The sequence below is a fragment of the Pleurodeles waltl genome, chromosome 12 (assembly GCF_031143425.1).
Source record: "Pleurodeles waltl isolate 20211129_DDA chromosome 12, aPleWal1.hap1.20221129, whole genome shotgun sequence".
In the NCBI taxonomy this organism is placed as follows: Eukaryota; Metazoa; Chordata; class Amphibia; order Caudata; family Salamandridae; genus Pleurodeles; species Pleurodeles waltl.
The window spans coordinates 624,917,001-624,930,040 of record NC_090451.1 but is presented as its reverse complement, the minus strand read 5'-3'; the positions used below and the strand labels follow the sequence as shown (position 1 = coordinate 624,930,040).

Sequence of the window (13,040 nt, the reverse complement as noted above, 5' to 3'; positions counted from 1 at the left end):
TATCTACAATTCGAGCATAATTTGGCACCACAAGGGTATTTTCCAAATGTGTGTTGCAAAGCCAAAATGTAACCATATCTAGGCAGCAGGAGGAATTCTTTTCAACATTATTAGAGCGTTACAATCCGGGAAGTAGACCTTTTTATTACTCTTGGGCTTCACAGTCCATGGTCACGCCTCACAACAGGAATTTGTATGAGCGAACAGCAACAATATAAAAGGGATGTTAACTTGAGTTAGAGCACATTTCCCTTGTAAAACATGTCCGCCTCTGGCTGTGACAGCGGTGATGACGGTGGTGATGGTGATCGCATCCTTCATTAATTTGATGCTGCATGTAAGGCTTTTTATGCAATGAATCCTGGAATGGCTCAGCAGATAGTGGTCACACAATGTGTTCATTAAGAACAAGGTACAGAGCAGTCTAGGCTGGTGCTCCAGTCAACACTTGTTAGTGAGCCTGTCATTCAGAGACTTGTTCTCCTGTGTTACCATAAACGTACGGATTTCCAAGCTGCTTAGGAAGCCGTCATTGAAGATCTCTGGATTAGAGGTTCAAAAGCTGAACCTTGATCAAAATCAGAGTTGCTGAGAATGGTGCACAGCATTTAAGGTTTAATTTGCTGCTAACGAAATGAAAACACAGCCAGATTTTGCAGTCTGGCTTTAAAGACCAATTACTAATGGATCATTTGGTGCAGGATATCTGCTTACACTTTACTTCTAATGCCACTAGCCAGGAGCTTTTTTTCCCAAGGGGTGACCTCACTTCTCATACCTCTCTCCATTTCCCTACACGGTGTGTCTTCATTTTTTCCACCACAGTCTCTGTGTAATCCTAGTTCTCACTTTTAAAGCAAGGTTGTGGCAGAAAGCATGACCAGGCATGATCTCAGTTGAAGCCTCTCTTTTTGTGCTGCTTGCTCCAAACAGGAATGTGTTTCGATATCCAGCTCCCGGGGTTTCTACTGCTTGACACCCTTACACTTCCAAGAAAACCCTGCAACAACCTAGATCTTAGCCAGGGTACAGAAGAGATTTTGAATACATGGTTTGTGAGTGTGATTTCAGTGGTTTTCAACCAAAATCAGAAAGGTGCAACAGGTGAGATTGGGCACATTCAAGAAGGTGTCCAAATTGCCTGATTGTGTTAAAATCAGTTGAACGCTTGCCAAAGTCTGAACAGTCAGATTTACAACCAGTGCATGATACCTAACTCCAGAATATGGGATTCACACACATGATTCACAATGGGGGAGTGGGAGCAAAACACAAATTCACACCCATTAAGTGATTCCATTCTCATGAATGAGATCATCACACTCGGAGTGTGCACCAAGGTGTGAGACTCATGTTAATTGATTCTGTGATGATGAGTGTTTTATGGACACCATATTACTGATGCTATGCACCAAAGTCTTAGACTTTCTCAATTATTGCCCGAAACGTCTTACAGACGAGTGACAAGATTGCTTCATGACAGAGTTTCATGGCTTACGATTTGGAAATAGTGGGAGAGGCTGCCCACTAAGGAGTGAGATTTGCACTGAGACTGAGAATCTGCACAGAAATGTGTGTGACCCACCCCAGAGAAGTGAGGCTCTGCTTCAAGAAATGAAATAGACCAAAATAAGTGAGGCTGTCTGTCACAAATTGAGACTTGTACCGAGTTACTGAGTCTACGCTTCAAGGCACGAGACACATATCCAGTTAGTAAAGTTGTATCTTTTCTGTCTCTCTATTCCTTGGGCTCCCGACACCCCATCTGGCCCATTTTACCCCCGTTTCCCCGATTCTGAATTTCTTAGTTCTCTATACTCACTCAACATTTGGCTCAGCCTGGTAAACTTGTGTTGTCTAATGCTTGTTTTAAAACTTCTAAACGTTCGCCTCCAGAGGCAAAAGTCAGAACACTTGCAAAAGACGAGAAACGTAATATTGTAGTCCTAAAGACGAGCGTGCATTTCACACTTGAATATGTCAGGAAAGCACTTGACCTATGTGCATTAGTGACAGATATACTGACAAGTTTTCACTCAGAACACAAGTTCGTGAAGGTGACAGCATGGGATGTAAAACCTTTACGTTTGCTTCCTTGGGCAAGGATCCTGTAACTATATATTTGAACCAGTAAACCGGGCAGGACTGGGGAATCAAATGCAGCCCTGGCAAAAATCCTCAAAACAGTGCTTCTCCATTCATTCCTTCGCAGTATCTCTCTCGTTCTATCCATTCTTTCCTCCTCTCACCTTACTCTTCTTCCTCTCTGATCTTTCTCTTCTCCCATTTTTCCCATCTCCCTCCCCATCCCACTTCCCTTCCCCCTCTCTTCTTTCCCTTCCCCCTCTCTTCTTTCCCCTCCCCCTTCCCCTGTCTCCCTCTCCCTCCTGAAGCCTCCCCATGCCTGTTGCTGTTAACCTTGGGTAGCTGGGGAAATTTCCAAAGGCACCAGGAGCAGCCCTGGGTTCCCAAAACCATCTTCAAAGGGCTCCAGCCCACCGAGGAAATGCCTGGTGGAAAAAGAAGGCCCTTCTGTAAGCCAGACTAATATTGTGTACAGCTGGAGTAAATAATGAAGAAACCAATTTCCAGCATAGACTCTGGCCTGTTGCGGCTTTCAGACGACTCTGCTACACTTACCTAGATTAGTCCGTGCAGGAACCCTAAATATTTGTAGGCCGGCTTATGCCTCTGATGGGTTAGTAGGACGTGGACAGAATCCGTAGCTTGCCTTTAGGACTAACCTCCGCTTGGCCTGTTTACAGTGTCTTCCCTCCCTTTTCCTTTCAGAATACTTGTTTTATTGGTGTGTGCATTAGTAAAGGTTTGCTTTCCTTTACGTTGCGGGAATTCCCATGTTTTGGAGAGAATATTAAGCATCTTGTGAGTTGCGCGGTGTGTAAGGTAAGGTGGGTTTGTAGAGCGCTGCTCTTGAACCGCGAGGGTATCCAAGCACGGAAATCAGTGTCCCTACTTGGATGGTTAATATTTTTTTTCTTTAAAAAAACAAAAAATAACAAAATTGGATGTCTGACTTGTATAAGAAACTTCCTGCCTCCTCTTCTGCCTTTTCACAGTTGAGTTCTTGCCCCGTGTCTCTTGGTTGTAACTTAAATTTCTGTTTGCTCCGCTTTGTCCTGCAGGTTGACGTACTGGCTGGCGTTCGCCATGGGCAGGTCCTTCCGCGGCTTCGGATACGGCCTGACCTTCCTGCCCATGGTGGCCATGCTTCTGGCGAACCTCTACTACATGTTCATCCTGGACCCCCAGAATATGTTTGCCATGGGGAACTCTGGGTCACCCGAGGCTGAGACCCCGGCCCCGTCATCCAAGCTGAGGATGTGGGGCTAACGACTTGTAAATCTGACAGGTTTTGCTCATCCTACCTGTTTTTATAACGAAGGAACTCTTTGTGTATCATTGGAAATGCACGCATGCGCACCTACCTGGCTTTTATTTATTTCACCTTTTTTCTTTTGATTGTATGGCACATAAATGGATGACATGGTTGTTCTTGCTACATCTAATGGAAATCTTTATGGTGAACTGCTGCAGTATAGGGCTGCCAAGCTGTTATATGAAGAAAGTGCAACTACAAGTCCCAGAATGCAAAGTGCTGTTGGGTAAAAAGAAAATCTACAGCTGACTGACATTGCCCTTTTTTAAAGTTATGGTGCAGATTTGGCCTCAATTCATCACGTTACTTTTTTTTTTTTTTTTTTTTTTTTTTTTTTTTTTTTAATTTTATTTTTGCTTTGCACTCTAGAACCTTCTAGCCTTGGTCTGCTTTCATTCAAATGCTTTGAAGCACCTGAAGTCCGAGTAAGAAAACACGGACTCATACCTTGGAATCTTCCAAGTTGTCTTGTTTTATAGAGTGTAAAGTGCCTTCCAGGGACATTTTCTTTTTTTCCTTTCTTGAAACTTCTTCGTCTGTATTCAGTGAAATGCGAATGTGGCTTAACGCATATGTTCAGCAAATTTACAGTGTAACTGTTACAGCGTGCCACAGTACCCGCTTAAATGTGTTTTTCAAAAAGCGGTACAATATGTGTATTTATTCACGTAGTTGCAAAAACCGATTTGCTATGAGATTATACTCCCAACCAACTTTAAATAACTCCTGAGCAGCAGAGCCTGCCACTTGGAGGGAAATTGAAACATCTGTGCCGTAAACCCCTGTACTCTCTTCATTGCTATGGAGGTTCTCTTTCATGCAGAACCATCACAACTGGGCTTGGGAATCTTAGCCCACCTGTAAGGGCTTGGAGCACCCTGGTTGACATCTTCTGAAGCTAGCAGTGCTTTTTGGACTCTAGGCGCAATGGTCGCAGTCTCTGCTTACAACATTAGACTCCTGCGTTAATTCCAGTGCCTTGTGAAAAAGAGACTGCGTAAAGAGAGCGGTGGACCCTGCACGTAAACCGGGATTCTAATCACCTTGAAAGTTCTTGTGACGAAATCCCCGTCTTTTTATTTTTTTTATCTGAAAAACCGCAAGGACCCCTGGGAACATTGCCATTATATGAATGTTTCCTTTGTATAGTGCTTGGTGCCCTTGTCTTATGGATTGGCAGTGCTTTTAATAGGTGCAGCTTTTATCCAATTTACAAGATTTAGTTACACATGGCCAGTGCAAACCTTTGGCCTCCTTGGTGCGTAAAGTTCTTATGTGTCTATGTGGGAAACCAGCCTACAAAAAGTGATTTATTTAACCCGCAGCGAATATTCATGCATTTGTGCGGACTGTACCCTGCTTTTAGTGGAAAACGTTCGTCAATGCATCCTGCGACAGGAATTTGAAAAACATGTTATTAGGATTTTTAATAAATAAATGTTATTGAAGGTGAGAAGGCCTGTTGGGGTTTAGAGCTGTGCGGATCTGATCCTGGGATATCTCGCCTGAATACCAGAAAAGTGCCTCATTGCGCGCGTCTGCCATGAAAAGACTTTGATGACAAGGGGATCTGGAGAACTAGTGCCTTGTGCGGCTTTGTCAATAGACACCAAGACTGTAACACAACCCACTGGTGAGATATGCAATGAACATGAGGTCATGAGTCTGAATTACATAAGAGTTAACTTAGCATTCCGCCCATTTTATATGCACAAAGTCAGAAAATTAGTTAAGCGTACCACCTGCTTGTTGAAGCAGTTAGAAACGACTGGAGGTAAGGTATAATGCTAAATAAAAGCAAATTATTATTAAAGGCTATTGCACTGGTCATATGATCTTAAAATGGAGGTAATGGCATTCAGTGTAATTTTACTGCTTGTTTTATCCAATGATATTTCATTGGTTCCAAATGTAATTAAAAGTAAAATTGCCACCACTTTTTTAAATTTATATTTGTAATTTCATCCTATTCAAAATAAGCCAAAATGCTAAATTTCAATTTAAAATAAAATAAAAATATTCGCTGCTTAATCTTTGTGGGGGAAAAAATCCTCCCTAATTTTAAGAATAGTACTTACTACATCACGTGTACTCCCTTTACCAGTCGTTTGCTGTACAATTTGTAAATTGGGTGCCTCCATTTCGATAATGTTGTTTCCAAACAATACCTTACGTTTTTAAGGGTCAAAAATCCAAAATTGTCTCCCCACCCAAGATAAGGTAGAATACGAGTGCCCTCTTTATAAGCTTCTGCATGTATTTCGTATTTCTTTATACTCTGTGTTGATGGTGTAAATAAGGAGATTTTTATGATCTGTATTTTAAAAAAATGTTATTTTTGAAAAGATTTGTGAGAATGATTTTGTATTGAGATGCTGTGTCTTAGAGTAATGTAGTGTGACTAAGGGATGTCTTACCCTAGCCAAGAATGGCTGCTCAGACCACGTTGGTCAAACTCTTTAATGGATGATTCCTTCCTGATTGAATCGTATAATTCTAATTTTAATGCAGTATCATTAACCGTGGACATAACACAAAATATTTATTTTAAGATGACAGGAGTTGCCACTTGACAGCGTGTGCCAGCATTCAAATATAAGCAACATTCCCTGAGTTTCAAAGGCATTATTTTAGGAAACTGGAAATAAGTATTTTTAATCTGTTGGAAATCTTAGCCTTGACTCCAGTCACAATTACAGGGCAGGAAATGGCTGGTCTACAGGCTCTTTTTATATGTGAAAGTTAAAGGGTTAGGTGTGACCAAGTGTGATCAGGTGGGTATGCCTACATGTTGTGCTTCTTTCCATCACACATAATGTTATGATTGAAAACAGCAAGAAAAGGACTGCATGCTGTATTAAAAATGAAATATGCTGAAAGGTCTTCACTCCTCTGCATCCCAGCCCCTTTTGTAGTTATAAATAACATTTGTGGGTGAATGTGTTTCAGGCCTCCATCATTTCCAGGCCTCTGGCCTCTAAACTTGTAAATTTCAGAATCAGACCAATACAATTTGAAAATCTGAGCCTGCTTTTAGTTTCTTATGAACGTGGCCCCCATTGTACTTCAGAAGCAAATCAAGAATGGTTTAGTATCTTGGGGCTCCGGGGAATGTGCAAAATTGAGCAGTTTTGCCACCATGGACCTCGAAGATCTAAGGAAATCTACATGCTGTCTTTGTTGCTCCCTGCTGAGCTCGGTATGATGATGTCATAGGATGATGGGTATGGCACAACATTGGTTGAGTTTGACATTGGTTGAGTTTGCAGATAAGGGTGGGCTGAGCAGGGTGGATGTTGTTTTTTGATGGAGCTTTATGTCCACTAACCTGTAATCTGCAGTCTACAATAAAGTTAGTACTATTTTTCTACATGACCTGGTCTAATTTCCAATACAGTAAAAGCTTACAAAGATTTTCATTTATGGCCGTGTGTGTGAAAATAGGAGCTCTTGGGGAAATTAAAATCTATGTGCACCATTATGTACTGCCAATGAATTGCGTGGCAGTAATGTTCCTAAAAACAGATGCAAAAATGCTGATGCAGTGTGGTTTCAGAGCAGAGGAGATATGTTCCAGCAACAGTTAAAAACCTGGTGTGTGTGTGTGTGTGTGTGTGTGTGTGTGTGTGTGTGTGTGTGTGTGTGTGTGTGTGTGTGTGTGTATCTGGTTTCTACATGAGCACCTTCGTTTGTAGGAAAACTTAATGTAATGGAAGAAAGACTGATGAGAGAATATGATGACCTGTTGCTTGAAGAATAGGTGTTAAACCAATGTTGCGCCAAACTCTTTGGGAGAGTAAAATGAGGTGTAAGAAAACATGAAGGGAGTCTGCATTCTGATAATTCGGATTGAAATCAAGCCAAACTGTCAGCTGACAACAAGATTATTCTCTTTGCATTTACTGATTTAGGTTTGTTTTCTGATCAAGGACTATGGAGTGAGTTTTCTGACAGCAGGCCCAGAAGAGTGGGTGTTTGTCTGCCTCCACAGTGCCTAAAATTTGCAATTGAGAAGCGGCCTCCCTTAGAGTATCTGAAAACTAAAATGAAACCAGCATTAGCAAAGGTAAAGTCTACATATGACATTGGCTGCTTGCCTTTGTCAATGCTTGTTTTGTTTGTTTTTTATAAAACATTATTTTTGAGGAGGGACCAGGTCCACGCCAAAATAGGTGTCAGTAGAACACTTTTAGTACCCAAGTTTGTTACCCCTGTTTTAGTTTGGTTTTACAGCTTATGCTTTTATTAACATTTTAGTCCTGTTAGGAAGACCGCTTTTAGGAAAGGCTTCTACACTTTTTATCTTTTATTCTAGGAAAGCAAGAAACGCACTGCTCATAGTTAGCCTTTGCACCATACATAATCAGTTCCTTTTGTCCACGACTATGGAAAACAGTGCAAAATATGCAAGTTTGTGTTGCCTGTTCAGTAGACCGCTTCTATCACCCAGACACAGCGTTACATCAGAACTGTATTTCTAATGTGGTACGGTTTGTTATATAAACCATGCACTGGCCCAGGAAGCGCAGAGGGCATTCGAGCCACGACTATCCTAAGACACGCTGTGTGACATGCAGCTTGGCTGGGGCTGAGCTGCCAACTTCCAGAAAGGATTGCCATCTACACCACAGGCTGATTCCGGACACTCTATCCAGGTATGGGGCAGGAGTTGATCCCTTAGATTGGGGCAGGCAGAGGGCTACAACCACAATGCTCTCAGATTGGACCTGTGGTTAGGTAGGACCCTCTAGTACATCTAGAACCACCATGGTTAGATTGTCCATCTTTTGTTTTTTACCATGTTCGTAATGCTGATTACCTTGCTCTGTTTCATCTGCCTAGTTATAGCAGTTCACGCTTATATGCTAGATTGTAATTGTTTCAATAAATGTATTGAAAACTTATTTGGTATCTTTGAGTCTCTCCTTGGCATGCATGATTAACTGAGCAAAAGGGGTCTGATCTGTTTCCACAACTTCCCTGGGGAGTCAGAGTGTCATGTTCACGTTGCCATAATCCCCTTTTTCCTCAGGGGGGTTGGAGGTTTGAGTGAGGCACTGTGAGATAGCCATGAGTTAGGCCAGCAGGTACTAACTGTGTGGAAAACTCAGTCTTCCACTCTTTGCTGTCCTACTGTCCTAAACACACGTTCCCATAACAAAAGAAAGCATTAGTATTTTTTTGGCTTCACAATTCATACATTGCCGTCTGGTACATTGTGTGGATGTGTGCTTTGTGAAAGAGCAGAACGCTGTCACCCACAATGAAGTTAGCCAATGACTGAACAGCACTGTGACTGCCCTAGGTTGTATGTAATAGTGGGCGGAAGAAAATGTGAAAGTCAAAACTATAAACAAATGGATAAAGAGGGCTGGTTGAAGCTCCTAAAAGCAAGTATATTGTATATAGAAATTTTCATAAAATCGAGAGGTCTTGGCTAAAGCAGTTCTAAACAAACACTGGCAATGTTAAGTGTCTGGCTTTGGCATGCAGATGCTATAGTTAGGCTTTTTTTAAAACTATTTTTAACATTTGTATGCATTGCAAGCACATGCCGCCAAAAAAATGGAATGGAGAGTCACACATGTAGCTGCCACATGCTTGTAATAAAAATGTTCAATGTGAAGAGAAACAATTTATGTGGCTGTTTTTTTTAATGCTGTATTTTACAAAAAAAAATCTTTGCAGTCATGCCATGCATTTTACTGTTACTTTGTATGAAGGTGACAAGAAGAAAAGTTCCTTAATGAAGCACTCTAATTGCAGGCAGCTACAATGTCACATAACCCCTTTTTATAACACCCTATTAAAAAGAAGATCGTAAATAAATCAACATCTAACTGGACACCTGAAGTACAAACCAAATAAATTATCTTTAAAAAAAAACATACAATACAAAAATAAAATTTTAAAAGCTTAAATCAAGAGTATTTTTTGAATGACGAGGCAAACTGTTTTAAGTGGAAGTGACCATGTGCAGAAGCTTTGAGCAATCACAGAGTGAAGGGAGCCAATGGGTACATTAGGCTGATCATTGCCCTTTGCTGTTGTGTGGGAAACAAAATCTGAATGACAATTCAACATACCAATCAACGGAGGAAGCCTGGTGACCAAAAGCCCCTCTAAGTATATGATTTGTGAAAGTTTAGAAAACAATAGAGTGGCAAGACAGCTCATGTGGTCCCAAAGGCCAGACCTAAAAATTATTTCTGGTTGAGAAAAATGGGCACCCATCAGAAATCCCAAACCTCTGAATGTGTTGGAGCATGTGTTTGTTTTGAAAAGAAGAATGCCAGCTTCAGACTCCGATAAATTGAGAAAAAAAGAGCAATCGGTTATTTTCTTTCCAGTTCCACAGAGGCATTACTATTTCACCAAGCTGACCACTACTTGCACAAAATACTAGTGAAGCGCTTGTGTAAAATTAATTGTTATATAAACTCTACAAAAAAACATAAGAAAAGAACCCTTCAGGTGGCAAACAGAATTCCTGCCTGAGATGCTTTAAGGTATGAGTAAAGTGAGCCATTGCTCAGTGTACCCTCCTTTCAAGTGGCGACTGTTAAGTGTACTGGGGGGGTCTCAACAACACTGCAATAAACAGATGCTATTTTTTAAAAACTTTATTTAACTTTAATTTTTTGCAGTTCACAAGCTATCTCAGTTACCTTGCAGATGCTTAGACTTGCATTGAGATTTGGTGGTGCAAGAGTTAACTATGTTTGGGGTCGGTCCGAGCAGAGCTGGCCTTTAGCATATTCACTCAGGGCACAGAATTTTAGAGGGGTGTAGCAGCTGCCTGCAACAGTCTTACGATGTAGCGCCAAAGAAACATACATTTAAACATTGCGTCTGGATGTTCCTAGTGCCTATGTAGGCCTTTTGAGTTGTGTTTTTCTCCTAGCCAGGGCCAGACTGGGAACATAAAGCAGACCTGGAAAATTTGTCAGACCAGCCTCCGGGGTGGGAGCTTTGGGGAGGAGGACAAAGCACTGCTGCTTTTGCTCTTTTGTTACTATGGGCTGATTTGCAGAACTGCTGCAAAAACCAGCTTCCAATAAGCAAACCGGCCCTCACCCTTCCAGCCTCCCAGGAAAATGCCTGATGCCTGCTACGGCCAATCTGGCCCTGCTCCTAGATCACCTTTCTCGTGACCCCCACCTTCTGCCAATCCATCCCATTTTTTCAACACACAAACCATTCAGGAGGACCAAAGGGGTTTCACCAAGGCCGCTCTCTGAGCAAAGGTGCGCTGTGGGTCTGGGCATGCGCACTGAGAGAGGACGGTGTGCATGCTTGCTGCTCCTCGTGCAGTCCAGGTGTGTGGAGTATTACATCACATCCTTGCAGCAAAAAACAAGCTTGTGTCTGCCAAAAGGTGAGGTACCAGGCTGAGGTGTCAGGTTGGAACTTGGGCCCCACCAATATTTAGAGCCTGATTTAGAACTTGGCAGATGGGTTACTCTGTCACAATGGTGATGGATGTCCCGTCTGCCGAAATCTAAATCCCATTATATCCAATGGGATTTACGTTTTGGCAGATGGCATATCCGTCACCATTGTGACAGAGTAACCCCTCTTCCAGGTTCTTAATCATGCCCTTAGTGCCTAAGGGTTGGGCCAGGAGCTTTCACATTGTTTACTGGCTGAATGTGCGCGAGGCTCATCTCTTGCCAGGTACTTTCTTTCAGAAAGACATCACAAAGTGTGACAGAGTGATCACTATTGTTTAAAACTGATTGCAGGGTCCGAGAGTTATAAGGCTGCAATCAAGAGCCAGCTTTTGTACCCACAGCGCCCAAGCATAATAACATTTACATTCATGCCAACAGACGCAATTCAGACAGAATTCTCCAGATTTTTGTTTTTTAAAATGCATTATATTAGCAGTCTCCTGCCTAATGTTGCCTCCATTTCAAGGAATGGCAATGAGGAAAATACATTGCCCATTTGTTTTAAGAAATCTCCTTCTTTCAACTTGTAAAATGTTGGCAGGTATGCGTTCAAGGCACAACATTTACTTCAAGTGTACGCCCTTGTTTTTAAAATGTCATTTAGATTCCTTCAGAAAGCCAACTCATAAGTATACGGAGAATATGCATGTAGATTACATTAGTAAAATAATGTTTTTTCACATTTTCATTTGGGTTAATATTTCTGTATTTATTTTTTGTATAGTGTTCTAACACTCCAGAGGTCTCTCCATGACATAATTACCAACAAAATCCTGTATATGATTTATATGTGAAAATATGAGCTGTACTTCATGGTTGGTGCTATGCAAAATAAATAAATAAGTTGCTTATTTGTTGTTCTTGATTTGGAGTGAGTTCTTTCATTTGACGGCCTTTTCTGTAGGACATTAGGCATGTAAGGACACCCTGCAGGGGATGCTCACCACCTCACGTTCTCATGGAATTGCTCATATGTATCTAAAAGATTTCTTTGCGTCATTTTTTTGGGCACTTTTAAATCCTGCTCCGAGCAGGCATTAAAAGGAGGCTCACCATTGTTTACAATGGGCCTCAATGGGCTTTGCAGGATTAGGATCAACATTTTTGATGCTCACCCTGCAAAGCTCCAAACTAGCAGCAAAAAATTTGATGCTAGTTCTCCAACTACTGGTATGTGCACACATGGTGGCATTAGGGGGGCGCAAGGAAAGAGGCGCTGCTCTGGGGGCACTTTGCTTAAATCAGGCCCTTAGTTTGCTGGTGTCTCTGGGCCAAGGATTATCAGGTCCATAAACACTGCCCCCTCCCCCCCACGCCTTCGTACTGGTACATGGGGTTTGTAATAAAAACTCTCCAGCTGAAAATAACCCCCAAATGTCCTTTCACTACCTATCCCCCCACTCTGCACCATGGCTGAAAGAAGGCCTCCTCACACATTTATCACCAGTTCCAGTAGGTGCTAAATATGTGTGGATTTGGGGCTGTCCCTTCCCCACTGGAAGGGGGAAAATAGGAGAAATTGGATCTAGTTTTCCCAGGTCCATTTGTTATTCCCCATTCTGGAGGGCGAGAGGTGCAGCAACTCTTGCTTTAACGCTCATAACTGTAAATAGTACAATCGAAAAACTTAAAATAAATCCGCTATTCAGGGCTTTTTTGTTTGTATGCGGGCCCGGTCTGATCGCTCTTGTGTCTTTCTAACTTCAAACGAAATGTTCGGAACAGGGCGCCCTATAAATGCTTAACATTGTCACAGACCCGTTATCGTACTTAAACTTAAAGAGGCTTTAAAAAAGAACGGTTAACAAAGCGTTTTGTGGTTTTCTTGGACGAACATTTGTCAACAAAGTCGCCGTTTAGGTGAACTTTTCGATCACCTGTTACAGGCAGATTTGGTGGGGGTCAAACAAAGTAATACTACATGCTCACCAGCAGAGGGCAGCATTGTACTGCGAAAAATCACACCTAATTACCAAGGTATCTGTTGCAGAATGGCTGAAAGGCGCATGTCTTCGCCACATCAGAATCATGTTGCAGCCACTTCAAACAAGGTGGCTACAACAAATTTGGACAGCATTTCAAAGGTACATACTTGGATAGGGATTCCCACAGAGTGCCCAAACTGGCAGTGGGCTAACTATTCATCCCCGTGAAATGAAACAAATGACGATGGGCTATATTTACATTAA

General features: G+C 41.9%; 1 protein-coding gene across 1 annotated transcript in view; it reads left to right on the top strand.

The window, feature by feature from the left end:
* Positions 1–11,708, top strand: part of TMEM79 (transmembrane protein 79) — a 39,524-nt gene extending 27,816 nt beyond the window's left edge. The window contains exon 4 of the mRNA XM_069217999.1: positions 3,144–11,708. Within this exon, the coding sequence (XP_069074100.1) occupies positions 3,144–3,351 (208 nt within the window). The 3' untranslated portion in view covers positions 3,352–11,708. The remainder of the gene's footprint in view (positions 1–3,143) is intronic.
* The last annotated feature ends 1,332 nt before the right edge of the window (positions 11,709–13,040 follow it).